This window comes from Phyllostomus discolor, chromosome 3 (genome assembly GCF_004126475.2).
Source record: "Phyllostomus discolor isolate MPI-MPIP mPhyDis1 chromosome 3, mPhyDis1.pri.v3, whole genome shotgun sequence".
Classification (NCBI taxonomy): Eukaryota; Metazoa; Chordata; class Mammalia; order Chiroptera; family Phyllostomidae; genus Phyllostomus; species Phyllostomus discolor.
In genome coordinates, this window is record NC_040905.2 from 208733413 (window position 1) to 208760897 (window position 27485).

The window sequence follows — 27485 nt, forward strand, 5'->3', positions numbered from 1 at the left end:
ACGCCTGAGAAACTCCTTGACCGCCCTCTCTGCTCTCTCCTAGTACTCCACCCACCTGCACCTGGCCGAGGACTGCATGAAGCACTACCAGGGCACTGTGGACAAGCTCTGCCGGGTGGAGCAGGTAGGACCGTTTCCTCCTCGTCCTGCCGTACCCGCTGACGCAGCGGGATTTTAACCTCTGACCTTGAACGCCCTGCGGAACATAGGAAGCAGACACGGGGAAGCCCACTAGGCCATGTGTCTCACCTCTCTGGCCCTGCCGCGGGTTCCAGGCGTCCTTGGACCGGCAGTTTGCTCGTAGCTGCCGCCTGTCTGGACGGCCACCCGAAGTGGGCCCACGCCGTGTGTTTCTGCAGGACCTGGCCATGGGCACGGACGCCGAAGGCGAGAAGATCAAGGACCCCATGCGGGCCATCGTGCCCATCCTGCTGGACGCCAACGTCAGCACCTACGACAAGATCCGTATCATCCTCCTCTACATCTTTCTGAAGAACGGTAGGGAGGGCACCCCGTGAGAGGGGCCGAGGGAGGGAGGAGACCCGGCGAGCAGTGGTTTGAAAGAGGTGAAAAGGGCATTTAAACTGGAGCGCAGGCAAACCCGTGCTCACGGGAGGCTGCGTTCCCCGTAACTCGAGGGCCGGCTGTGGTGCGGCCGTGGAGCCGAGGACGGGGCCAGCTTCACCCCCATCGTGGTTGCCCACGAGTGTCCTCTGCAAAAATATGGGCACGGAGACTCTCTTGTCGTGGGCCCAGGGCGGCAGGGGCGGCTGAGAAACAGGAGAGAGAGGGAGCCAGAGACCGTGAGGGCTCCCGCGGGTGGTCACAGCCCAGGACGGAGTGGCGGGGGTGGACCGGGTGGGGGTCCTGGTCTTGTCCTCATCTGACGGGAAAGTGGGTGCAGCGAACAGAGTCACTCCCACTAACCCCCACGGGGAGCAGGGGTGCTCTCCCCGCCCCGCCCCGAGATTGGCTCCGCCTCTGAGTGTGTGCGGGCACAGTGGGTGGCAGTGTGGGTGTGGTGACCACCAGGGTTCATTCCCACAGGCATCACCGAGGAGAACCTGAACAAACTGATCCAGCACGCGCAGATCCCGCCGGAGGACAGTGAGATCATCACCAACATGGCGCACCTGGGCGTGCCCATCGTCACGGACGTAAGGGGCCAGCCTCGCGGTGGGGCGGGAGCGGGGCAGCAGGGAGGCTGGTGGGCAGCATAGGGTACACACAGTCACCACTGAGAGAGGGGAGACAGGGAAAATCAGAGGACTAAGGCCATAGAGACGTCAGTAAACTTGGGGTTTAGCGCCGAGAGCCCAGGCGTGCACATCCGCCCTGGAGCCCACGGTCACTAACGCCGAGCTGCGTGTGGGAGCCAGCCCACGAAAGGAGTCGCGCCAGTTTCTGCTGGTTAGTCCGGCTCCAACTTTGGACGCCTACACGCAGCCGCTTCTGTGAGCAGCACCACTGAGCGCCCAGCGGTCCTGCCGCTTTGAGTGTCCCGCACTGGTGGTGACAGGGGACGAGTCAGGGCAGGTCGAGGGGAGGCCCGACCCACCGCACAGTGCACTCTGGGGGCGGCTGGGCCCAGGGGGAGGAAGGGGCTAAGTGCCCAGCAGAGCACTTGGCTGGGAGCCTCGCTGGTGGGGACCCCCGGGGCGCCGTCCCCCCCCCCCCCAGGCAGTCGGCTGGGGCCTGTGCTAGTCAAGCCGGAGTCGCAGACGCCCTCCTTGGGGAACCTTGGAGCCAAAGGCTCTGTCCTGGAGCCACAGGCGGCGTCTCTCGGCCGATGTGCCCAGGAGGGACCAAACGGGAAGGGAGGCGGTTTCTTCCCTGCGTTCTGTGCTGTTGAAAAAAAAATCAAAGACTAGGTTGTACCCAAAGTAGTATTTTCTCCTGTAATTTATCAACAGCAAAATATTTTTTTAACTATCTCAATTTTTTTTTAATGACATTCACATTCGACCCGCATTTGCCATTTTTCACGACTCTCAAGACCCGGCGTTGCTCCGGGTTCCTGAGAGAGGCGTCCGTTCGGCTTCTCCGGGGAAGCCGTCCCCCACCCAGGCTCTGTGCGTGCTGCCTCTCCGAAGGGCGTCCTGGGGGGGATCTCCAGAGGCCGCCTGGGCCCTTGGGGCCCCGCCCCCGTCTCACCTCGGTGTCCTGTTTGCCTTTAGTCCACGCTGCGCCGCAGGAGCAAGCCAGAACGGAAGGAGCGCATCAGCGAGCAGACCTACCAGCTCTCGCGATGGACCCCGATCATTAAAGACATCATGGAGGTCAGTGATGGTGAGGGGGTGTGGAGGGGAGGAGAAGGACGGCCGGGCCCAGGGCCCTTCACTTGGAGGCCCAGGCGCTTCCGGCTTCACCAGCTGTCAGGCGGCAGTAATACCCAAAGGACTGGCGTCCGGGTCTCCAGAGCTCCTTCAGGCCTCATCGCACGTCTTGTCCTGAGAGCTTGTGGAGAACAGGCTTTGTGGACTCCCAGGTGCAAATCCCCAAGATCTGTATAGTCTAGCCCCTATTCGAGACCCCTGGATGGCCCCACACCTAAAGGAACCGCTCACGCCACAGCATCCAAAGGTCCAACGAGCCATGAGTTTCACGCTGAGGTGTGGCCGTGCCACGCGGCCACCTGCAGGTGCGAACTCTCCGGGTTCGCGACCCCAGCCTGCCCCACTCCCCCGCTCCCCTCCCTCAGCCCTGCTCCCCGCCAGCCAGAGACCTGCCAGCGCATCGCTGCCTCTGCCCTTCCGTGAGACCCACCCCTGGTCTGGGACGTTTTCGCTCGCCTCTCCACTTTCTGAGCCCTGCCTCCCCTCGGTGTCCCCTCAGATCTCACCGCTCCGCACGCCACCCGGCCCGTCTGACACCCAGCCCCACAGAGGCCCCCCGGACTCCTGTAGCGCATGTCTGGGGGGCTCTTTATGTGCACGTACGCCGCGTGGTGTTTGGGTCACATTTCTATACCTGGGTCCTGTGCCCACAACTGACATGTCGTCCGGCCCCATGCTGGGCGCCGTGCAGCGGTCGTTTTGTATCCATGCAGCAGCCCGTCCCTCCCACCCCTCCCGGGGTGGGGGGCCCTGCGGAGAGCCCAGCCTGCAGGAACGTTGGGGTGGGGCTGGAGAAATCTGGGCAACCCCCACACTGGACAGGTGGACGGGACCGGGTCCCGAGGATGATGGGACGTGCCCAGGATCACTTTGTTAATTCATAGCAGACCAGGCGTTCATACTGAATTGACACATTGTGAATATATGCAGCAAGTCAGCCTCCTGTTGTTAACTCTCGCAAACTGGAAGGACGTGTGAGCGTGAGGCATCGAGAAACCAGCTGCTCTGCGGGGTGCAGGAGACAAGGCCACCCCCAGTCTCACTCCTTCCACTGTTCTCTGCTCCCTCGTTCTTCCCCTCCCCCCAGCCCCCCGGAAAGGCATGTGTGGGCTCCGCGTGGTAGTCACGAGGAGGGGTGTCAGTTTCTAGGCAGCGGGAGGTGGACAGAGGGAATCCGCCCACCAGGTAATTAGCCCCTGGGGAGACTGAGGGTGGACAGCGTTCTCTTGCCTGAGAAGCTGCCAGTGCCTGGTTTCTACACAACGGATGCTCAGTGTCAGGGATGTGCGGGACAGACCATGGCATCATCTCATACGGGATATAAAGAGGGAGAAAAGAGAATTGGAGGGGAAGCAGGAAAAATCAATGCAGTTTTTTTAACTTCCCTTAAAGAGCAAACCTACAGACGTAGGGCACACCGCCCCCTCGCCGAGCACTGGCCCTCAGCACCGGCCCCGCCCCGCCCCCCCACCGGCAGCAGGGCGGGGCTCTGGCTGTGACACACCTGGCCGTGGTTTTCGCCGAGTGACTTGTTCCTCCAGTCGTCTTACCTGGGTCCCCACCGTCCCTTTTCCAACAGGCGGCAAAGCTAACGTCTGTCTCTTTTCTTGCCAGGACACTATTGAGGACAAACTGGACACCAAGCACTACCCGTATATCTCCACCCGCTCCTCTGCCTCCTTCAGCACCACTGCTGTCAGGTGGGTGAGAGCCCCCCCCCAACCGAGTGGGCGGGGGCGGGGCCCGCTCAGGCTGGGCGGCAGCCATTGGGCAGTCCCACTGCGATGCCGCCGGCATAGCCAGGGTGCAGGGCAGGTCCTCGCTGTGCCCACCCAAGGGTCCCTTCTGCTCTGGCCTCTCTCCCCCTGAGGCCTGTTCCTCGCTCCTCCCTTTTGTCGCTCCACCGGAGCCGCAGCCGCCGCCTCGCTCTCCGTGAACATGCCAGGCTTGCTTCTGCCTCAGGACCTTTGCACTCCCTTTCCCCTCTGCCTGAAACGATCTGTCCCCGACACACCTGCAAGGCTTGCCTCTTAGCTCCGTTAGGTCTTTAACCAAGCACCACCCTCTACGGCCCTCCCTAGCCACCGTGTTTAAAGTCACGGTGCGTCAGTGCGCCCGGCAGCACCCCCCATGCATAGCTCAGATGTCCACCAGCTGGTGGGCGGTAATCAGTATGTGGTAGATTCCTACAGTGGAATAGTGTTTACCCAAAAAAGGAATGAAGTACTACCGATCCATGCTACAACATCGATGAACCTTGACACATTCTGCTAAGAGAAAGAGGAAATCACAAAAGACCATATTGTGTGATTCCGTTTATGGGAAATGTCCGGAATGGGCAAATCTGTGAAGATAAAGTAGGGTAGGGGTTGCCAGGGACGGGGGATGGGAGTGGGGGTGGGGCAGTGGGGAGTGACCGCTGATGGGAATGGGGTTCCTTATGGGAGTGATTAAAATGGTCCAAACCCTGGCTGTGTAGCTCAGTTGGTTAGAGCATTGTCCCAGTATGCCAAAGTTGCGGGTTCGATCCCCAGTCAGGGCACATACAAGAATCAACCAATGAATGCATGGATGGGTGGAGCAACAAATCCCTCTTTCTCTCTCTCTCTATGTATATACATATATATGTATGTATATGTGTGTGTGTGTGTAAAACGGTCTAACACTGACTGCGGAGATCACTCACAGTTCTGTGACCATACTAAAAAACTATCACATGGCACACTTTGACGAGCAAATTGTGTGATACAGGAACTGTCACTCAATAAGGGTGTCACAGAAAATAAAGAAAAAATCGCGACCTCCCCACAACGCTCCCCCGTCTGTCCCTGCTTTATCTTTCTCCACGGACGCCGCCCCCACGCGGTGCGCTGTTGGGTCTGCCCCGTCCGCCGCGGCCAGCCGCCCCGCCCAGAGCGTCAGCCTCGGGAGGGCAGGGAGGGCAGGGAGGGCGGGGCTTTGTGCCTGCTCGGTGTCCAGAGCAGCCGGCACCGACAGGCGCGGTGTCTTCACTTCGGACCAGTGGGTTAGTTCTACTCATTAACTGAGAAGGGGACGACTGCCTCGTCGGCCGCATCCCCACGCCTCAGGCCCATTCTCACGGCAGTTTGGGAGCCGGGGCTGTGCCGGGTTTCTGCCACGCGCTGGGGGTGCCGGGCGTCGCTCAGCCAGCCTCAGGGTAGAGCTGCCAGCAGTCTTTCCCTGGGTCCTCCGCCCCGTGTGTTCTTGGCCGGCCGGGGTGCCTGCAAGGCTTGTTTTTCAAAGCTCTTCCTCTCCTCCTCCTCCTCCTCCCTGAGACCACCACTCTCGGGCCCTCCCCACTGTGCTCTCGGATGCCGCCGCCCCAGCCGGTCGCTGGGACGTTGCAGTGTCTGTGGGTGTGTCCACCTGCTGATGCTCCCCTTGCCTCCTTGTCTGCGTGGTCCGGGCCCTCCCTGACCCACGGCAGTCCAGCCCCTTCCCCGAGACGGCAGGGCGCTCAGAGCCAGAGCGCTGCTGTGTGTCCCACGCGAGAGCCTCCCTTGGCCCCTGAGGACAGTCAGGGCGAGCTCGGGAACGTGGGACGGGGCGCCCCCAGCTCCGGGAGGGCGCCCGCTGGCGCTCTGATGTGCAGTTCCCAGGGCTCACTTCAGGACCCTTGCCTTCGCCTCTGTGCCCCCCATCTTCTCTCCTGCCCCCTCCCCCACCCCTGTCTTCACTCTCGTGCCTACTCCTGGGGTGGGGTGCGGGGAGCACACGCAGGCCCAGTGTTCGCTGCAGAGTTGGAGTAAAACACAGAATCCCAGGCAGCTCCCCAGCCAGGCCGGTGGGCGATGGCAGGGGTCGGACGGTCGCTCAGGCAGAGAGGGTGACTGCGAGGTTCCCTGTGCCGGCCCCTCGGGCCCCGGGGCCTCCGAGACATGGAGCGGGGCTCTGCTGCTGTCGTAAGTCGGGGTGAAGGGCGAAGAGTCCGCTGTCCAGGGGAGACTTGCTCTCCTTGTCTTGTTCCGTGTTCTCCATTTTCTTAACCTGGACAAGGTGAAGGGCTGTTGAGGAAGCTCAGGGACGGAGGGGCCACCTCTTCCGGGAAGCCTTCCCCAGGGGCGCCCGGACAGCGCTCAGCGGCCCTGAGCTCGCTGTGTTTGTCTCCGAGCGCAGTCAGGACCCGCTTCCCCTGCCCACCCTCTGCCCACTCCCTCTGGTTAAGCCGTGAGCCTTGGTGCGGTGCAAGGGCTGTGCCTGCCGCAGGCTGGCTTCCTGGGGCCGGGGCGGCCCAGCCACGGGGGGCTCTCGGTGCACGTTTGCGCTGCAGCCAGGCCCCAGACTCTGCTGCTGCTCGCCGCCAGCAGAGTCTCCCCCGGGCAGGCCGAGAAACACGTACCCCCGGGGTGGGTAGACTCCCAGACGAGCATCATGCCGGCTGGAGCCGTTGAACTTAACGTGTCCAACCGTGAAGCCGACCTGAACCGGTCTGTGGCCCGCGTGTTCCCAAGAGAGTAGCTTGGTCACAGCACGGCCCCGGCACGCAGAACGGTTCTCCTCCAGGCGGCCAGGGCGCTTGCTATTTGCACTTCGATTCAGTCCACAACACTGCGCACCTGCTCTGCGGTCAGCGTGTGCAGAGCAGTGCGTGTGCAGAGCGGTGCGTGTGCAGAGCGGTGCATGTGCAGAGAGGTGTGTGTGCAGAGCGGTGCGTGTGCAGAGCAGCGTGCAGAGCGGCGCGTGTGCAGAGCGGTGCGTGTGCAGAGCAGCGTGCAGAGCGGCGCGTGTGCAGAGCGGTGCGTGTGCAGAGCGGTGCGTGTGCAGAGCGGTGTGGGAACGAGGCACGGAGGTTCGAAGCGGTGAGTACGGGAAGTGCGGACGAACGTCATTAACCTCTCTCTCCCCCCGCCCCCCCCAGCGCCCGCTACGGGCACTGGCACAAGAACAAGGCCCCGGGGGAGTACCGCAGCGGCCCCCGCCTCATCATCTTCATCCTGGGAGGCGTGAGTCTGAGCGAGATGCGCTGCGCCTACGAGGTGACCCAGGCCAACGGCAAGTGGGAGGTGCTGATAGGTGAGTGGGCGCGCTCTCTAGGGGGAGGGGCCGCTTCCCCGCACTGTGGCTCCATTCCATGCTTCGGTGTTTGGTTCTGTCTCTGACTGTCTGTGGCCACCGCCAGACTTAGCCTCTGGCAAAAGCTGAAGGGGCGAAGGGTTCCTTCCTCCGGTCTACGCTGTCTCCGGATGAGAGGCCGCTGTGCTGTGTGCGGTGGGCAGTGCCGAAACTCAGACCCCACAGGCCCCGGGCTCACTTTCCTCCTGCCGCCGCTCTGCGGGTCCCCTGGGGCACTGACCCCGCCTCAGCAGGCTGCAGCCTCCTTGGCCAACCAGGTGGGGCCGAGAACACCCACCTCCAGCCTCCAGCTAGCCTGAGGCGGGACTTGTCAGTGTCCTGGCATCAGTGACAGAAGGGGAACTCTGACCCTGACCTTCACCTCTCGGTCAGAGACGGCAGACACTGCCCAACACGTCAGCCTGACCGCTGGGCTCTGCTGAGGGGCCCCCTGCCTGGTCCTCCTCCCCCCTGAGCTGGTCGCCCCCTATCTGGTGCTTCTCGGCGGCTTCCCAGAGGGCCCCAGACGCCTGCAAGAGCTGCCTCACTGCAGCAGGCGGTTTCCCTCCCTTTTCCGAGCCCGTGGGCACGTCCACAGCCCCTAGGGCTGGAGGGGAGAGAGTGAGCTGGGGAAGCCTTGCTCTCTCCAGAGGTGTTCCTCCCCGTCCCGTCTGCCCCCTGATGACATGGAGCGGCACTCGCCCGGGCGCCTCTTGGCCGTAATTGGCCCGAGGCTGTCGGCACGCACTGCCCCGGCGGGTCCTGCACCGTCCCCTGTCTCGGTAAGACGTGTCGGCTTTGTGCCTCTGCTTCGGGGTGACCGAGCGCAGTGCCCCCGAGGCCCTCAGAGGGAGCAGGGTCCACAGGCCAGTCCGTGTGGCCGCGGCTGGGTGTCCCCAAGATGGGCCCGGCACTGTCCACCGCCTCCTAGCTGCCGCCGCTCAGTGGGGAGATGGGCACCCTTCCTCCCTTCCCCACGCCCTGCAGCTTCCGCCTGGCCGCCACTTCTCCCTGCACCGTGTCTCCCTCTTTGTCACGTAGGCCCCAGGCTGCAGCTCCCTGTGTTCCCTGCTCGCATACGTGTTGCGTGTGTGTGTTGCATAACCCCCAGCTCACACGCAGCTGGGCAGAAGCTGTCAGAGCCGGGCTTGGGGGTCACCCTCCTTCGTCAGCCTTGGCCCTGACCCGAGGTTCCCTGCTGGGGGGTGGGGGCCCGGGGGGAGAAGGGGGCCCACAGACTCACGGAGGGCCTGGCTCCGACAGCCGACGTCCACTGCGTGGCCTTGCGGCTTCGTGCACGCCAGCCGTCCTCGCCGTGCGTGTGCATGTGTGTGTGTGCGTGTGCACGGGCGCGTGTGAGCACCTTGCTTCCTCACCCCCCGCTGGCTGCGTACCACCTAGGCCTAACTTGGCATGCTCCTGTAACGTACCTGTGTTCAAGCAGTCAGCTGGCCTCTGTTCTCCCGCAGGTTCTACTCACATTCTCACTCCCACCAAATTTCTCATGGACCTGAGACACCCCGACTTCAGGGAGTCCTCTAGGGTATCTTTTGAGGATCAGGCTCCAACAATGGAGTGAGAGCCAAAGAGACAAAGTAAAAGCAGCTTATTACAGAAAAGAAACTCTTCCACTCGGAAGGGTTTTCTTTGATTATTCCGTCACTCTTTTTTATTTTTTCCTTTTTTAGTTTATTATTTATTTGACTTTTTTTTTTTTTAACAAGAAAATGCTTGCAGTTGTTCACACCGATTGAAAATGTGTCCGATGCTGCCTTCTCGCACCCGGCCGCGGGGGCCCCCTCGCACCTTAGCTGCCCGCTGCTCAGCCCGGAGGAGGCCCAGCCACTGGGCCTCACCCCGCACCCGGGACTCGCCGCCGTGCGCAGAGGGGCCGGGAGTTGAGGGATGCCAGAGGTCCGGCGCCCGAGCCCGCGGGCTCGGGGGCGAGTGTGTGGGTGCCCGGAAGAGAGTGCACCGCGTCCCGGCGGGGACACAGGGTGGACACTTCAAGGAAGCCCACAGGCATCCGAGGGGCAGCCTGGCCCAAGAAGGCAGAGCCCCCAGGGAGACGCCCGAGGGCCCTGATCACGGGGCAGGCTCGAAGGACGGAGTCAGGATAGACTCTGAGGCCGTGGTAGTTAGACGTGCAGATGCCTCCTCCTGGGGGCAGGCACTTGCCCCGGGGAGCAGTTTCTAAGGGGTCATGGGGTCACACGCCACCACGTCCTTGGTGGACTTCAGCCATCCGTGGGAGGAGCCGTGTCTCGTGTCCCTCTGGGGCAAACAGCACTCGCTAGTCACTTGCTTTTTCAGTAGCTGCTTTGATTTTCTTTCTCCTGTGATCCTTGCACGCGTCGAGTAGTCACACCCTCCATTCCCCCAGGCCTCCTGGTAAGATCTGGGAGCCTTCGGGGAGGGGCCTCTGCTCTTGCAAGAGTGGCATCTCTCTCCCACCGCACTGTCCCTCATCGCGGTTCCCCCGGGACCCGCTGTCCGGGGGTAGGTCACCCAGACTTCGTTCCTGCCCACGCTCTCTCCTCTCTTCTTCCCCCTTCGTGCGTGCCGGGAACCTCCTCTGACGAGCCGCAGCAGCAGATCAGTACAGAACTGCGCTGTGACATCAGTCGGGCCGTAGCCTCGTCACCCGCTCTGTGAGGAGGCCACAGTCCGTGTGCCTGACTTCACACAGGCCATCGACAGTGGACCCTGCAAACAGCCCCTCCTCTTGGGTGAGACGTGGCCTGCTGGGTCTCAGAATGGGAGTCACCTGGAAAGAGTGGGGACCAGAGTGCGGAGCACAGGGAGGCCCGGTCACAGGGTGCGAGGCTCCCCCAGGCTCTGACCATCTGCAGTTCGGTAATTCCGGTTGGTGACCCAAGCCGTGCAGTGCGCCCTCTCGCGCCCACCCCCTGGGGACCTCGGAGGAAGGTCCACCGGAACCTCGGCCGGGAGGCACGAGGGGCTCGTCTGTGGGAAAGGAGTGTGCTGGTCTGCCAAGGACGCGCTCTGGAGGTCGGGCTGCTTCCCTCCTTCCCTTCCCTCCCCTGGGCAGAGGCCCCCCCGGGCAGCAGAGAGGTGAGAGACAGCAAGTGGCCATGAGTCAGGGCACCGGGGCCGGCTGCTCCCCGGGGCCTCCCACCCTGCCCAGGCTGCCATCCCAAGGAAAGCCCAGTGGTGCGCAGTGACTGGAGACGGCCATTGTTTGGGAGCCCCTTGGTAGGCTGGTAGTCAGCTGTCCGGCTCTGTGTGCAGGTGGCAGGAGGGTGGGTGGCGCTTGCCCCGAGATGTCCTTGAAGACGCAGAAGGACAGACACCGAGTTGAGGCAGCCGCAATGGCAGCCACTTTGGGGTCTGAAAGAATCACAAGCCCCCACAGGCCCCTGCCGGGCCTCTGTCTGGGCTCCCGCTTCAGGAGCAGCCTCTCCTCCGCAGACCGGCGTCCTCTGCGTAAGGCTCCATCCGCAGGGCGCGTCTCAGCCGCCGTCAGAGCAAAGGGGGCACAGAGAGGCTCTGGTTGTACACTTGTGGCTTCTGGAAGGCTTTGTTGGGTTTTAGGGAGTTCCGGTAAGAAATAGCAAAGTCCAGGGCCCTGCTACCAGGCAGGTCAGAAAGCGGATTACAGTCTGCCTCCCGCCCTTCCGTCGTGACCGTCTCGGTGACCGCAGGCCAGGCCGGTGCGGAGCGTGGGTGCGCCGGGGTCGTCTCCTCCCGCACGCTGGTATTTGCAGTGGTGCGGCTTTCGGGACCAGACGAGTTCTCTTGCTCAGCAGTGAACGGGTGCCCCCCATGGGCCCATGCACGGGTGCCGGTGCGTGGCTTCGTTTCTCCTGGAGCTGGGGCCGGCGCCCCGGGTTTGGGCTGGAGGGCAGGTGCCACCGCCTCACTGGGACCCCTGCTGATCACCCCTCTCTTCAGATTGTCTGGACACTAACCTGTTCATTAGATCTTCATCCCTGCGCTCTGGGTGATGGTCTGAGAGCGCTGATCGCCAGGGGCTTGCAGAGGCCGCCGGGGGCCGTGAAAGGGGGCTGGCTGAGAGGCGGGGTGAGCACTGGTGAGCATTCGGCGCTTGCACCCGGGGGAAGGTTTTGGTTTTCTGCATCGAGTATTTTGCCTTATTCCGGATTGGGGTCAGTCAAGCTTCGTTTTTCAGTGGGACGGAGACCGGAATCTGTGTGCAGAGCCCACCCACTGCCCGTCCGTAGACAGCCTCGACTCTCTGCAGGCGTCGTGGGCGGGGGGGGGCGGGTACGGTCACAGCAGCGGGTGTGCTTCGGGGGAAAGGAGCGCCATAACAACACCCAGGACGTACTGCTGTCCCCCGTGCCGCGTCTGCAGAAGGAGCCGCAGGTGTGCGGGATCACAAGTCAGGCTTAGAGCTCGGGGATGTCACGCTCGGCGGGTGGGAAGTCGCAGTGACAGGTGGCTGGGGCCTGAGCCGCAGAGGACGCGATGTTGGCAGAAACCTCTCGCACCAGGGAAGGCCCTACAGGCTTCCTGCCGGTTTGGACTGACCAGGGGGTCCGAGGCCCGCGGCCCCAGTGGTCTCAGGCCAGCTGGACACGCAGTGGTCGGAGGCACGGGGGACCTTGTGGGTGTGTGGAATCACCCCCCCACGAGCCAGCCAGAGCCTTGCCTCCTCTGCCCGTCCTCGGGGTGGGAACCTGGCATCCCGAGGTCTCTGTTCCCTCCCCCTGTTCCCTGGCCCGCATCTCCAGGGAGGCACATTTTCAAGTACGGATTTCTTTTCAGTTCTCCGCCACCGGGACGTCTTTCTTTGGAGCCCGCCGCTGCATGTGCGCGGGCCTCACGCATACACACACCCAAGCCGCTTCTGTTCTGTTTGAGCGAGTCCATGCCCAGCCCGCTCGGTCCATGCATCTTTTTTTACCGCACTTACTAGATCTCTCTCTCCTTACGAGAAAGGACTTCATTTATTTTTATTTCTTATTTTTGCAGTAGAAGTATATCTAATTCCATTAGCCTAAATTTTTGCAAGCATTTCTAATCTCTTACAATGCACGGTGTCTGCAAGGTAAGGCCTCAGGTACCCCGGCCCCTCCCTTTCACACCTGAGGCCCCGCCCACCACGGCAGTGCCAGCCCGCTGGCTCCAGAGGTCAGTGACTTCCCCCAGGGTGTTCCGCCCGTGGACTTCCCCCCACGCACCGCACCGCTCTTTCCACACACAGGCCCCTCACGACCCTGCCCGTCCCCCACCTTGTCCCCTGCCCTGTGGTATGGAATTCCTCCCCCTGCTTCCCCTCGGAGTTCACGATGCAGCCGCCCTGTCCCTGTCCCCTGTCCCCTGGCAGATGGCGCTGAGCCCTGCGTGAGGGGCACGCTCCTTCCCTGGTGCAGCCTCGACCCCGCCTGAGCCGGAGGATGTGTTTTGTTTATCCGCAGCCCCCAGACGTCTCCCAGCCCTGTGGCGGCCTGGCCCCAGCCCCAGCGCCCAGCCCCCTCCTTGCTCCCACTGACCAAGACCGGGGCGGGGGTGTGGGGAGCGGGGACACTGGCCGGGAACCCAGAGGAGCAGGGAAGGAGAGAGTGCGCCGGACCGGAGTGGGTGAGCTCACTGTGTTTTCTGCCTCCCCAGGATCCACGCACATTCTCACCCCACAGAAACTGCTGGACACGCTGAAGAAGCTGAACAAAACAGATGAAGAAATAAGCAGTTAAAAAAATAAGCCGCCCCTCCCCAAAGCAAGCGAGCCTCCTCCCCCAGCCCAGCGCTCCGCAGCCCCTGCCGCTCTCCGCCTCCTCCTCCGCAGCTTCGTTGACCCTCTCTCCTCCCCCCTCCCGCTCTGCACGCCCCGGCCCGCGCAGCCACCGCTGAGTTCTCGTGTTTAATGACACCCTCTTCTCGTTTGAAACAAAGAAAATAATGCATTGTGTTTTTTAAGAAGACTCTCTTCTATACGCACCCTAAAAGGAGAAGCCCGTGCGTGAGGGGCGCGCTGCAGGAGCCGTTCCGGAACTGTTTAGAACGAACGGACGCCTTCCCCCCACTAGTTAGGATTCCGTGACCTTGTACATAACCCGGTGTGACTTGTGCAAATTGCTTGAGTATGGGACGGTAGACGCTTGGGTGTTTTGAAAAGCCTGTCCTGGGCTGTTTCTGTTCTTTCTGGGACTTGGAGGTCTGTGCCGGGAGTCCTGCAAACTGAGGATAGATCTGCCCCGTCACTCCGGGTCCCGCCCCTCAGTGCCCGCTCTCATCCACACGAGCTGGGCGGTGAAGAAGCTCAGGTGGTGTCTCGGGGGGCTGGAGCCGGAACCAGCCTCTTTGCTTTCCCCGGAGGCCCGTACCCTGGTGCGGTCCATGTGAAGTCAGGCCACATGCCAGCTGGCGTTCCGCCTGTCACAGCACCCTCCCTGGCCCGTGTCCACAGGGCTGGGGTCCTGAGGGGAGACACTCTGCAGTCTAAGGCACTGTGCCCAGACAAGTGAGGGGCAGGCTCCCCCTGGGGACCTTGTCTCTTGGAGAAGTGGTTAGGCCTGATCCCTCTGACCAGAGCGGGGTCAGCCTGGGCAGAGCTCAGGGGTCCGGAAGGGACTGGAACAGGAAGGCTCCTGCCGGCAGCCGGTCGGAGGACCCCTTCCAGGAGGCGTCAGGCAAGCCGCAAGGACCGCCCTTGGATTTAGACAGGTGTTTCCCCACCCAGATTATCCTCAGTTTGAGATACTCCCTGATATTTTATTTTTTGTAACTTGGGATTGTGTGTCATCGTGCTTGTAAGAGAAAATGATCATTTTATTCTCTGTATAAAACTTAGCTGTATAAAACTTAGCTCTAATGCAAAAACTAAAGAAGCAAATGCCGGCAGGACGTCTCGGCAGCCTCGAGACTCAGCAGCTCCCGTTCTCCGCGAGCGAGCGCGCCCTTCGTTCTGCTGCTGTGGCCGTGAAATACAATGACAGTGGAAGTCACAAAAATGTCCCCTGTCCAGCCCCCTGCCGCCCTCTGACTCCTGCAGACCGTGTGTATATTACTGTCTCGTGACGTCGTTGCAAACGTGATGTGTGCTAGTTCCCCTCCGCCCCGCCCCCCCTCCCCCCCCCCCCCCGAACTGCCCCCGCCCGCCCGGTAGGTGGTAGGTGCATCGCTGCGTCCTCTCCTCCAGGCTGCGAACTCTCGGCCCTCGGCACTCAGATAGTGCCCAGGTCTGCCCCTCCCCCCGGTAGCTGCTTTCCCCGGGACAGAGCCGCTAGGTACTCCCGCATCGGTTCCCTCCCCCGGCCAACAGTGCTCACGCCGCAGGGCCTTGTTCGTCAGACACGTTGGTTTTCCTTTCCTTGTTATTTATATAAAGATAATTTATCAAAAGGATATTTTAAAAAAGTTAGTCTGTCTTGAAACTTGTTTACCTGGAACCTACCCGAATCTCAGTGTTTGAAAGTATTGAAGCACAAACATGTATCATCTCTGTACTGTTCTGTACGAAAGCACTCAGTCTAATAAAGAAATCCATCAGCGCCCTCTCCGTGTCCGTGGCGACTCGCGACGGGTTTCACTGTGGGAAGTGGAAGGAGGAAGGCTTTCGCAGCGGTCCACGGCAACGGAGCCCAGCCGCCCGGCCCTGGCCTGGACTTCTGGCTCCGGGCGACCGTTACTTGCATTAAGATCTGCAGCTGTGGACACAGGCTGGCGTAGCTCAGTGGATTGAGCGCGGGCTGCGAACCTAAAGCATCGCATGTTTGATTCCCGGTCAGGGCACATGCCTGGGTTGCAGGCCACGGCCCCCAGCAACCCCACATTGGTGTTTCTCTCTCTCTCCTCCCTCCCTTCCCTCTCTAAAAATAACTAAATAAATAAAATCTTTAATAAACAAGTAAAGATCTGCAGCTGTCTCACGTCTGGGGACAATCCATGAAGCTTGTCTGGGCCCCGGCAGCACGGGACACGGCGTGTGGACGAGGCAGGCCTTCCCTCGCCCTGTGCTCCCTGTGGAGAGCGTCCCCGTCTTAGAGCCCGCGGGGCGCTGCCTCTGCGGGTGCTCCCGACTCGAGCTGCGGGGACGGCCTGTTTAGGGCGTGCGGTGAATCACTGCACCCGATGTCACAGCTCCCTTCAGCTCCTGATGCTGCCACGCCCTCTGGCCCTCTAACGAACTTCCTTCCAGACCCGACACTGGGGCCTGCCCTGCTGGCCTCCTCGAAGGCCGTTTATGACCCGAGGCGACTGTGATGAGCTCGGCCGGCCCTGGGAGCAGACCAATGAGGTAGGGCCGGGTCGCACTGGGAACCTGCTAGGATTCCGGGCACATGCAGGCGGGGTGCCTTGCAGGGATGCTTCCTTTGTCTCAGTCACTCTTTCGTCCAAATCCCGCCTCCTTCACCGCACTGCAAAATCTAACAAGTCAGGGCCAGTCGATGGAAGTCAGAGGTCCCCAGCTCAGCGGTTGTCTCGTAGGACCCGCCCTGAGGAAGGTGACGGTGACCGTCTGTTGAGCTGCTGCTCCGAGTCAGGCCCCTCAGGCACCTTGTCTGTTGGGTGGGCTCCCTCCCGTTCTGCGGGTGAGGGAGCTGGGCTCCGAGAGGCGCAGTGACCCACGAAGCGCGTCCCGCTGGGGAGCGTCAGACACTCGTCGTCTTGTATCCCCCCCGCGTGGTGTCCCTGGTGACCAGAACGCCGTGGAGTGAGGTCCAAGCTCAGCATTGTTCAATTCTACATTGTCCTGCTTGGAGCTCACAGTAAAGCAAAGTGAACCCCGTTGGTTCCCTCATCCCAGGGCTGCCTGTACCCTCCAGACCCAGAGCAGTGGCTTGCTGTCCCTGACTAAGTTTCTGACACCCTTTGACCCAGGGGCCCTGGCGCTCCCTCCGTTCCAGCCCCCTCTCTTCCACCCAACGGCAGACAGGGACGGCCTGTGTTATGCTCCTGCTGGGAGTCCCGGTTCTCTGGCTATACCGCTCAGGAGGAGCCTGCGAGTCCTTCCTCCAAAAAGCCCCCCCCCCCAGTTGTATTCAATACTCTTCGGAGGGGAGAGGGCTCCGAAACCCAAGCAGATAGCGCTGAATCCGTAAGGAGTGGTACCCAACCGAGACAGGTCCGAGAGCTGCAGCCAGCCGCTTGGCCTTTCCGGGAGCTCAGGTCCAGGCTGGGGGTCTCAGCCACACCCTGCTGAGGGGCCTGTACAGCCCCCTCAGTGTGACAGCAGACATTCGCTCCTGGGAGGCAGAATGGAAGAGTGACTAGGGGCGCAGAGCTTGGCCTCAGGCGAGCCTGGCTCACATCCACAGGACCGTGCTGAGCAGCCTTGTCCCCTCCTGTGAGTGATGCCCGTGGGGGGTGGTGCCGAGCTGAAGGATAGTTTTGCTGGGTATAGAATCCTTGGTGGACAGCCTCTCTTCCAGCATTTTCTCCTTCTGCTGCCCCTCGCCTCCGTGGCTTCTCCTGAGAGGTCAGCTGTTAATCTGATTGAGGAGCCGATGCATGTGATGAGTAGTTTCTCTGTTGCTGCTTTCAAGATTCTGTTGTCTTTGTCTTTCTACAGTTTTACTGTGATATGTGTAGGTGTGAATCTCCTTGAGTTTACTTAGAGTTCATTGAGCTTTCTGGACGTGCTTGGTGTTCACAACCCGGAAGCTCCCCAGGCCCCACGTTTAGGAGTTGTTACGGAGGTTTCACCGGGTAGGACGGTTGATTGAATCACTGGCAGCTGATCATTGCAATCAACCTCCACCTCTTCTCTCCCCGGAGGTCCAGGGTGGGGCTGGGGTAGGGCTGGGGTCTGCTAAAAGCTCTAGCCCTCTAATTATCTGCTTGGTCTCTCTGATGAGCAGCCCCCATCCTGAAGCTATCCCCAACTCAGGAAATACCTCATTAGCATAAATTCAAGTATGGTCCAAAGGGGCTTGTTATAAATAACAAAAGACACTCAGGAAATTTTTCAAGAGCTCTGTGCCAGGAACCTGGGAGCAAATATATATATATAAAATACAGTATATATATAAAAAATACCACAGCAAATAAGAGTGGGTCATTGCTCAAATACCACACTCATTCTTAGGGAGATTTAGACTTTTCTTGAATGAATGCCTTTCTATTTCCTGTATGCCCTTAGAACAGTTTCCAGACACTTTAAATCATTGTTTCTTTAAAAAAAAAAATCTTCACCACTTAAATGGTTGTGCTGAAGGGAAGGTGGACCGAGCTCCTTGCTGTGTTATTCAGGAATTTCCTCCATGTGTGGTCTTAGTCAGTGAGCAGATGTTTACTGAGCGCCTACTATGTGCCAACTTTCATCCCAGGTGCTGGGGATGCAGCCACGAATAAGACAGACTGGGCCTCGAGAACTCACACTAGTGGGAGGTAGTTCTCTCTCTCTCTCTCTCTCTCTCTCTCACACACACACACACACACACACACACCCTCGATAAATGAATTCATCAGGCCGTGTGCTCCACAGAGGCAGGCAAGGTGTCCGGCATGTTTAATGATGCCTGGCCACGCCCCTGTCGGTGGGGGTGGGGCCGCGGCTTCCTTCCCTCCAGGGCCTTCCAGAGCTGGCGGGGCCCCGGCCCACCGGCCACTGTGTGCACTTCACTGCTGCTTTCAGAAGACTCAGATCACAGAGGCTGGCAGCTCCAGCAGCTCTGGCCCACCTGCACCAGCCCCCAGCGTGGGACACAGAAGGCGGCTGTAAGATGGTGCCACTGGGGAAGGTGATGATGACCTGTGGCCCCAGCAGAGGGAGCTATGGGGAGACTCTCCAAATGAACTCCAGGAAGGGGCATCCTTCAACCTGGAGCACCCCCTTCCCCACCCCCACCACCCAGAAGGCCGGCCAGGAAGCCCAGGTGGCCACATTTAGACACCTCACCCTGCCCCCAGGAGCCACCCCGGTGCCAACAGGAGGGAGTTCAGTTCCCGGAGCTGACAGCTTCTGTGGGCTCCCGGCAGCCTGAGGGGCTGCTGACCGTGCTGCCCACCAGGCTGGGGATTCAGAGCTACCCAGGAGGCATGAGGAGGGAGAGGACAGCTGGCCGGTGCAGGCACCATGGGGGTCCTTTGCCTGGGCTGGGCCACTGTCGGGGAGCCTCCCAGGTTAGGGAGGAGGTGATGTCCTGCTGAGGGGGTGCATTGCTGTGAACTAGAGGGGCCAGCCCCAAATCTTGGGAACTGGGTCAGGCCTCTTTCCCCGAGGGCCTGTATCGCCCCATCTGCGGTCCAGGGCAGACAGACTTGAGCCCGCTTTGAACCGACCACTGCTGCAACCTGCCTCACGGCCAGAAGTGCCCACCCACCTCCTGTCCCCGGCCCCTCCCGGACCCCAGGCACCCACTGCAAGTGTCCCGCTGTTCACGAGATTTATTGCTCGGACCAACCCCAAGTGCTGGAGGAACCCCGTGCCCCCTCTTGTCCAGCCATCAGACTTTCAGGTGGACCACATCATTCCTGACGAGTGCTGAGTGCCAGGCCCTAGGACAGCAGGGAGGGAGAGGACCTGCCGCTGTCCCGGGAAGTGCCTGGGCCACTAGCATGGGGGGAAGAGCGGTTTCTCCATTGCAGCGCCCCCCGCAGGCCAGAGCTACAGAGCAGGCCTTGGTCTGCCAGCGTCAGCGTGGGGCACACGGGGCACTTCCATGGGGCCTTGTGAAGACCGAGCCGGCCCCCGGACAGGGCCTCCCTGGGAGCCCAGTGTGGGAGCCTCTATGTAACACGTCCATTTCGAGCATGTGAGAGGCTGCTGCACCCTAGCATGTCATCAGTTTGGCTCGGATAAAAAGATATATAATATAAAAATAATCCATTTCTTCCCACACTGCCTCCCCACCCCGCTTTGGGGGAACCGAGAGAACGATTCTGGGCAGCCCCATCTCCAAAGAATTAAGCTGGTCTGAGGGACTTCTTGATCTGGGGGCCAGTGACCAGCCTCCTCTGGTCACAAAGGGGCAGAGTGGCGATGTCCAGGGCTCAGACCCACTGTAATATTCCCACATGACCTACTACCACTTGCGGGGAAAGAGCTCTCCCCAGAGCCCAAAAGAGTGCACCGAGAGCCTGGCATCCTCCTCTCTGAGACACCCCAGCCTAGGGCCTCTTTGGAGAGGCTGCCAGCCCTGGAGGTGGAGGCCACTCGCCATGCCAGCCTTGCCAGGGAGCGGGCAGGGCCCCTTTAAGCCTTGCCTCACTCCCTTAGTCTGTTGCTATGTATGAGACCAACTTCCTTAGCAACCACCTGGCCTTTTAAAGGAGCCCTGGAGTAGGGGTGGCCACCAGCCATGGCTCCGAAAAAGAAGGCAAACAGGGGGGCCAAGGACCTCGAGGTCAAGAAGAAGAAAGGCAGCAAGAAGGATCCCGTGGACCCGACTGTAGTCGAGGAGATCCGGAAGTTCTACCACATCCAGATCCGAGACCTGGAGGACAGGCTGGCTCGGTGGGTGGGCGGGCGGGCAAGGGGTGGGAGCTGCTCCTGCTCTGTCGGAAGTTCAGCCCAGGGCTGGCCATTGTGCCAGGTGGGCCAGGGAGGAGGGGCTTCTCCGACTCTTCCAAGACACACTCTGCTCGCCCATTTCTCTTACTTTCAAACTAAGTTTCCTCCCAGTGAAATGCACTAGCTACCGTATTTTGCCGTGTATAATGCATGCCCACGTTTTTGGCCCAACCTTTCAGGGGGGAAAAAAATCTTTCGTTTTAATTTTTTAATTCAAGTATTTGTTTATTTATATTCAGAAACAAACCCGATTATCATATTTCAGGATATTATTTTGCATACAGATATTGTTATTGCTTTCTGGAGTTACACTTTTAACACATAAGCATAAATTAAATAATTAAAAACATTTATACAGCCCTGGATAGTGTGGCTCAGTTGATTTGAGTGCCAGCCTGTGAACCAGAGGGTCACTGGTTCAATTGCCAGTCAGGGCACATGCCTGGGTTGCGGGCCAGGTCCTCAGTGGGGGGCACACAAGAGGCAACCACACATTGATGTTTCTCTCCCTCTCTTTCTCCCTCCGTTCCCCTCTCTAAAATAAAATCTTTTTAAAAATGTATATAGGTATGGAATTAGTACCATCCATGTATAATGTGCATCCTTATTTTCCCCTCAAAAATTTGGGCAAAAAGTGTGCATTATACACAGCAAAATACGGTAAGTCTCAGGATGCTGCTTAAATACAAACAGCTTTGGTGGTGAGTAGGCAGGCAGTGGTTCTTGCCCACGTGTTGCAGATGCAGCTAATGTTGACTCATTCCTGTACGCCAGGTGGGTCCTGTGATCTCGGGCACTGTGTTCTTGAAGCAGAGCCACGCACATCACCCCCGTGGCTCAGGTGGAGGAACCGGGGCTCAGGGAGGGGAAGTCACCTTCAGGAGGAAGAGGCGCCAGAGTGGGAGCCCTGGCCCCGACTTCTGTGCCCTGCGCAGCCGAGCGGGCAGCAGCCCTTTAAAAGATGGTTGGCTGGGCAAATAGTGAAGCAAAACACCCTTCCAAATAACTTCCACCAGCGATTCCACTGGAAACCAGTAAGTCAGTTACGTGATACTCTTAATTCACAAGCTTCCTTCAGGCCCAGACGCCAGGTTGAATGTATTTGGGGAACGTGCATTTGGGAGACAGTGATTCGGTACTTCCTACTGGCCACGCCCCTCCGCCAGGCCCCGAGAACACAGTGGTGAGGGGGGTCAGCGGTCTGCCCCGTGGAGAAGACAGACACACCAGCTCTTGACGGCCCAGTGGGACCAGGGCCAACCTACTGAAGGGCGCCAAAGAGAGGGTCACCAATATGACTCAGGGCCAAGAGGGCTCCACTGAGGAGGTCAGACCCAATGGGCGAGGGCAAGGAGGGCAGCAGGTACGAAGGTTTGGGGCCGCAAGGGCAGAGGTGCAGGGAGAGCATGGGGCTGGTCAACTGGCCGTGAGCGCTGTGGTTGAGCCTCGACTCCGGGGTCAGACTGATGTCAGTGCAAGTTCTGGTTTTGCCACTTACTAACGAGGAGTTTCTTTATCCCTCCGAGCCTCCGTTTCCTCCTCTGTAAAATGGGTATCAGCTTCACAGTGCTGATTTCCTTCTGGATTGCTTTGAGGACTTAACAAATACACACTGAATACCTACTATGTACCAGGCACTGTCCTAGGTGCAGGGGACACAGCTGTGGACCCCAGAGACGGAGGCCCTGCCCTCCTGGAAGTTACATTCTGATGACATGATGAGCGTGGAGCCCTGAGCAGATCTCAGCCGTGCCCAGGAGTGCAGATCAGGGGGAGACGAGGCTGGATTCCGCCCAGGGGGAACCTCGAGTGCCTCTCCGTGGGCGAGTCCTGCGGCGCGCGGCCTGGGTGCAGAGCCCTGGCTCGCCCAGCCCCTGGAACTCTGCCCTGCCCTGCCCTCCACGCAGGTACCAGCGGAAGTGGGATGAGCTGGCCGTGCAGGACAAGCTGTTCCACCAGGAGTTCGAGCAGCTGGCCACCAACAAGAAGGAGATCGTGGCCTTCCTCAAGCGCACGCTCAACCAGCGGGTGGATGAGATCACCGACCTCAACGAGCAGCTCCAAAGCCTGCAGCTGGCCAAGGAGATAGAGAAGGACGCCTTCGAGGCACAGCTGGCCCAGGTGCGCCACGAGTTCCAGGAGACCAAAGACCAGCTCACCTCGGAGAACATCGTCATTGGTGAGGGGCTGGAGGGCACACGCCACAGTGGCCGGGAGCCCTGGGCTCTGGCTCTCTGGGTTCAAGTCCTAGCGCAACCGCACTGTCTGTGGCCTTGGGCAAGCACCTCTCTGACCCTGTTTTCCCACCTGGGAAGCGGGGATAATACGTCTACCCTGAATAACAGCCATGTGCTGCTTTCAACACATTGTCCTCCATCCTTGTCCCAGCAATCCTACAAGGCAGGAAATATCACCTTGGGAAGCACCTTAAGGTGAAATGTCTTGGCCAAGGTCACCTCGATGGCCAGGGTTGTTCTGAGGCTTAAGGACAGCATGAGTGCCTGGCCCGGAGAAGGTGTTCAACTTGCATTAGCTGTTGTCAGTTGCTTTCCTGAGAGGGGAGTGGAGGAGCATGCCCAGGAAGCGGAACCCGAACAAGTCTTACTAAAATTAGCCGAGGGGAGAAAGCGCTTCCCAGACCAAGGCAGTAACTGGGTGTGGGGCAGGGGTCCAGCCCCACTGCACCAGAAACCACAGGGCTGGCCAGAGGAAGTGCGGAGGGAGGAGCATGGCCCCAGGGGACCTGCACTCCCAGGCAGCCCCTCACTAGGCCTGTGCCCTGCGGTGGGGCAGCGGGGAAGCTGGCAGCCCTGGAGGAGTTCCGGCTGCAGAAAGAGGAGCTCATGGAGAAGTTCACGTCGCTGGAGGACCAGCTGCACATGCAGGAGAAAGAATTCAAGGATTATGTGTACAACCTGGAGAAGAAGTCGGTGCTGGACAAGGACAGGTGGGCGGGCCAGGCACAGCCCAGTCCTCAGCCCTCTGTCTGCCTCGGCTTCTGACCGGGGGTGCTGCACGAGCCCCTCAGCTCCCCACCCCGTGCTCCTTCTTGCAATCCTGGCTGGTTTGTGGAGGGCGGGAGAAAATAACCATGCTCCCCTGCCCCGGTCCTCGTGCTGGCATGAGAGAATCCCTGAACAGCCTTTTGCCATGTTTTGTGGCCTACGTCATGTTTATTTCATTCATGGGTAATGCACTGATTTGGTTACAATCCAAAGGTACCAGGGTGTGCAATGAGCAGCCTGCTGCCCACAGCCCGCCCCTCCTGGGGGAAGAGCAGAGGTGGCCCTGCACGCTCCGGGAACCCCACGCGGGACGGGGGTGCCTGAGGTCTGCGCCCACTCTGTCGACCCCCGTCACTCCGCCCCCATCCTGACTAGAGTGAAGAAGGAAGTCATTCAGCGTCTGAACTTGGTGGCCACCGAGTTCCGCAAGGTGGCCACGGACCAGATGTGGGACACGACGAAGCGGGCCATCCTGGAGAACAACACGGTGACCCTGCAGCTGTCCAAGGTCTCCAGGCACGGCATGAGGCTGCTGCAGGAGAACGACCAGCTCAAGGGCTCCCGGGACAAGATGTCCAAACAGCTGGAGCTGCTGGAGGACATCGTGAAGGCCATGGCCACACACCGCAGAGACTACCGGCAGGTGAGCCGGCCAGGCCCTCACTGCAGGGGGGCTCCAGGGGCCCTGCCCTGGAGCTGAGTCATGAGGGAGGCAGCTGTGAGGGGATGGGCCCTCTTGGCGGGGGCTCCGGGGTGCTGGCCCCAGCTCTGGTTGTTCTTGACTTGATTGCAAGCCCCGTAATGTGTTGGAGTGGAACCCACGCCCGGAGAGCTGGGGGCTCTGTCCAACTCCTGCCCAGAGAGGTGGCCTCTCTGTGCGGTGGGGTGGGTGCCCTGGCGGAGTCTGGGGCTGGGGGAGCGGGACTGGCTGCAGCCCGCAGTGGACCCAGGCATGCCACCTGTATGCTCCCGCAGGTCATCCTCAGGCTCACCCAGAAGTGCCGCAAGGAGCAGCAGGGCAGAGAGGAGGCTGAGCAGCTGGGCCTCCTGCTGAGCCAGCTGGAGCAGAACCTCCTGCAGCTGCAGAAGGACAAGGAGGCCCTGAGGTGTGGCCCGCAGAGGGGCGAGCGGTGGGAGCAGGCGGGAGCCCATCTCTTCCCGGCCACATGACACAGGCCAGTGACTTCCCCTCTCCAGGGGGGCCTCAAGGCTTCCTCTGTCAAACAGGCGGAGGCCTGGGGCTGGATGAGGGTCCCTGTGGTCTAACGGGCAACATCAGGGCCCATCGCCCTGGAACTGGGAGGTGACCGACTCATCTGGTCTGGGCCCAGGTGCCAGAGGGACCAGCTGAACCTGCAGGCGGAACTGCAGCAAGCCAAGGCGCAGCAGCTGCAGCAGGAGCTGACCGAAGAGCGGAAGGTTCGGGCAAGCCTGGAGATGGCCCTGGACCAGGCCGCTGCCTTCCTACAGGACATCCTGCAGGTGAACGGGAAGTGGGTGACAGTTGAGAGTGGGGGGGAGTAGGCCAAAGACAGGAACTGCCCGCAGGTAACTGGGCCATGCAGAGAAGCACCCGCCAGGGCCGGAGGCCCCAACTCTCTCCTGAGAGACTCCTGGCAAGTCTGTCCTTATCTGATTCTGCGGGTATGAAAGAACTGGATGGAGTCCTTCTAGGAGCTCCCCGGAAGGCCACGAGCCTCAGTCTTCCCATTTGGAGAGTGGGTACCCACCACAGCCAGGGAACACTGTGGAGACAGGCACTAGGGGTTGGAGTTACCAGAGGTGGGTACTGGGGCCACCATGGGCCTGACCCCCCACGGGCCCACCCTGACCCCTACCAGCAGAGGCCACCGGAGGAAGAGGACGGCGACTTTGACATAGGGTACCACCTGCAGCACAGGCAGATGCTACAGCAGCTGCTGGCCATGCTCGGCTCAGCCACTGGCCTAAGGTCCCCAATGGAAAGCCAGTCCTGGGGCCCTAAGGAGAGGTGAGTGACTTCGTGTGACCTCAGGAGCAGTTACGGGACTTGTCCAAGGGCTGTCCTCAATGACCCTGGGCCAGAAGCCGGGCTCCCCGAAGCCTTTCTGAACTGCAGCCCTCCCACCCATGAAACGGAGGTGATGACACGGGCCCCCTCCCCACAGCCAGTACAGCAGCACCCAGCCGCCCAAGGCCAGGTCTCTGCAGCAGCAGCTGTCGGCCATCAAGCGCTACCAGCTGGGAGACCTGGGCCTGGTGCCCCGACGGACCCACATCCCACCCAACCCGGAGGACCTCAGGCTGCTATCACACACCACCCGTATGAGAGCGCTCCACTCACACAGGAACGAGGAGGTGAGTGTGCCCGGGGCCCCGGGGACAGCAAGATGGCGGCCCGCCCTGGGTGCCTATCACAGCTCGGCCACACTGCAGCTGTGTGGACTTGGGAACGTGGCTAGACCTCTCCAAGCCTCCACTTCCCCATCTGTGAAATGGGCCAAAGAAAGGTGTGGCAAGGCCTCTCTGGGCCAAGGCATGCCCACACAGCCCCTGGGAAGGGGGCTTGCTGGGCCCTGAGGGCCCGTCCCTCCTCCACAGGGAAGGGGAGGGCAGGAGCCCCCGGAAGAGCTTCTAAGCAGGCATCTTCAATCTTACAGATCCACATCTCTGATCCTCCAAAAATGATCAAAAAGTTCAGTTGCCCTGAAGTTTCCCTGCTTTCCAAGTGAGACTCGGAAAGAAGACCGACTGCCTACCCCAAGAATGGACCCGTCCAGCCACAGTCCCCTTCAGTCGGTAGCAGCCAAGACAAGCTATATAAAAAGTAGATACCACAGGCTGCTGTGGCACCTCTGTGGGTGTGGCCAGGTGTGTGGGCATGGCAGCCGTGTCCACTGGCGTCAGGTGCCTGACAAGGGCCCCTGGCTTCGCTCACGGATGTGGTCCAGGAGCAGGTCTGTGGCGCGCTCCAGCAATGGAGGCAGCAGCTCCTGCTCCGAGGGGGAGAAGCAGCCCAGCACGTGCGCCTGCACCGCGTTAGGGTGCGTCGGGCGCCCGATGCCTACCCGCAGCCGTGGCATTGCCTGTGGAGAAGCAGAGGGGCTCAGGCGGCTTTGGTAAGGAGTGTTAGGGCCCCACGCCCGACCACCCGACCCAGAGCAGGACAGAGGGGCGGACTCACACTGGAGTTGAGGCAGCTAATGCAGGAACGAACTCCATTGTGGCCCCTTCAAGGATATGGGAGGAGCAGTCAGTGCCTCCCTGCGACAGCAACCCCCTCAACTGCACCCTTCCCAGCCCAGGCTGGGGTCAGCCCGCTTACCCCACTCCATTTGGGAGGCCAACTTCCCTATCCCGGACAGACCGGCTCAGGGCCTCACCTGGCACTTCCCCCCAGCTTCAGAGCCAGCTTCCCCAGGGGCTTGTCCAGATCATCGTGCACCAGGTAGACATCCTCGGCAGTCAGCCCGAACAGCTCCGCTTGGCACAGGGAAAAGGTGGCCCCGGTTACGCTGATCTGCCCAGAGTGCATTTTTCCAACTCACAGCTCCCATGCGGAGGGGTCGAAATTAACCCTTCACATTTAAAAAAAAACTGACGCACCCACAATACCCGAAGCCACACGGCAGCTGGAACTCAACCGACACCTGGAGGTGAACCCATCCGCCGCACCCCAAAACACCCTCTGGCCCCTACGCCCTCGAGACCAGCCTGCCCCTGGTACTCTCAACTCACCAGCCTGGGCCACGCTGCGCCCGTTGGCATTCATGAGGCGCCGCGGCCGAAGCAGGACCAGCTGGGCATCCCCAAGTGAGGCCAGGGCGAGGTCGGCAGCGCAGCGACGGTCGCGGACCCAGCTCTCAGACACCCCCAGCCGCCGCGCCAGTTGCCCCAGCACTGCCATACCCACGCTGTGCCTCGTGCCCAGCAGTCCGGGGTTCCCCAGGCCAGCCACCTGCGGGCGGCACCAGGGAAACTGAGGCCCGACAACTCTCTCCACCCTCTATCTCACGATGCCCCTGGGACCCAAAGCAGAAGAAGGGAAATAGAAAGCAGGAACAGAGTGGGAAAGGGTCGCGAAAAGGAGGCCCGGAAACCCTGGAGACTCCAGAAGTCTGGGTGGGAAACTGGTGCCCCGTGGGCGGCACAGGCAGGGCGCCATGGTGCGGGAGCAGAGGTCCTGGAAGTCTGGAGCCCTGCGGGTACTGGACCCATTTCTAAATAAGAAAACAGACAGGAAATTTGGGGCGGGGGGGGGACGGGGCTTTGCCCAGGAGACAGTGGCAAAACTGGAGTTAGGCCCCGGGGGCCCCCACGTCGCCGCCCCTCATGCCACTCACCAGCCACCGCTTCCCCGGGAGCCGGGGCTCCAAAACGCACTGGCTCATGCCGCGACTCAGCCGCAGCCCCGCGCACCAGAGGCCGGGCGGCGGCATGCTGCTCCCACTCAAGGGCCCTCCCCTGACGTCAGCCACCCCTTGACCAACCGTGGTCCTCACTTGCCACCAGCATCCAATCCGGGGCGGGCCACTGGCCGCCATGCTCCTGAGGGGCGGAAGTGGTGGGCGGGGGCGTGTCTGGGCGCCCCGGCATTCCGTGACTCTGCGTCACTGCTGCGTCACTGCGTCTGGGCGGGGTTTGTTGTGG

The 27485-nt window shown here is 60.8% G+C and overlaps 3 protein-coding genes across 8 annotated transcripts in view; 2 read left to right on the forward strand and 1 right to left on the reverse strand.

The window, feature by feature from the left end:
* Positions 1-14901, forward strand: part of STXBP1 (syntaxin binding protein 1) — a 59137-nt gene extending 44236 nt beyond the window's left edge. The window contains exons 13-20 of one of the 2 annotated variants that reach the window (XM_028525123.2): positions 44-124; positions 360-498; positions 1048-1157; positions 2178-2279; positions 3951-4036; positions 7216-7370; positions 8879-9004; positions 13008-14901. In XM_028525123.2, coding sequence (XP_028380924.1) covers positions 44-124; positions 360-498; positions 1048-1157; positions 2178-2279; positions 3951-4036; positions 7216-7370; positions 8879-8988 — 783 coding nt within the window. In that variant the 3' untranslated portion in view covers positions 8989-9004; positions 13008-14901. The remainder of the gene's footprint in view (positions 1-43; positions 125-359; positions 499-1047; positions 1158-2177; positions 2280-3950; positions 4037-7215; positions 7371-8878; positions 9005-13007) is intronic. The other variant, XM_028525124.2, reaches the window with a different exon arrangement.
* Positions 14902-19488: 4587 nt separating this feature from the next.
* CFAP157 (cilia and flagella associated protein 157) lies at positions 19489-25670 on the forward strand. Its single transcript, XM_028523794.2, has 9 exons — positions 19489-19794; positions 21759-22030; positions 22645-22798; positions 23232-23499; positions 23832-23962; positions 24188-24338; positions 24698-24846; positions 25004-25193; positions 25496-25670. The coding sequence occupies exons 1-9, from the start codon at positions 19640-19642 to the stop codon at positions 25565-25567; spliced, it is 1542 nt and encodes a 513-aa protein (XP_028379595.1). The 5' UTR covers positions 19489-19639; the 3' UTR covers positions 25568-25670.
* PTRH1 (peptidyl-tRNA hydrolase 1 homolog) lies at positions 24326-27443 on the reverse strand. 5 transcript variants are annotated; one of them, XM_036022258.1, is made up of 6 exons: positions 27179-27394; positions 26574-26793; positions 26219-26318; positions 26020-26065; positions 25904-25921; positions 24326-24601 (listed from the first exon to the last, which is right to left on the reverse strand). In XM_036022258.1, exons 1-6 carry the CDS (start codon positions 27377-27379, stop codon positions 24527-24529), a joined length of 660 nt encoding a protein of 219 aa, XP_035878151.1. In that variant the 5' UTR covers positions 27380-27394; the 3' UTR covers positions 24326-24526. The 5 variants fall into 5 exon arrangements, 4 of the variants coding, with proteins under 4 accessions (XP_035878151.1, XP_035878152.1, XP_028379634.2 ...); XR_004902360.1 differs by having other exon boundaries at positions 24500-24601; positions 25671-25921; positions 27179-27433; XM_036022259.1 differs by lacking the exon at positions 25904-25921.
* Positions 27444-27485: the final 42 nt, after the last annotated feature.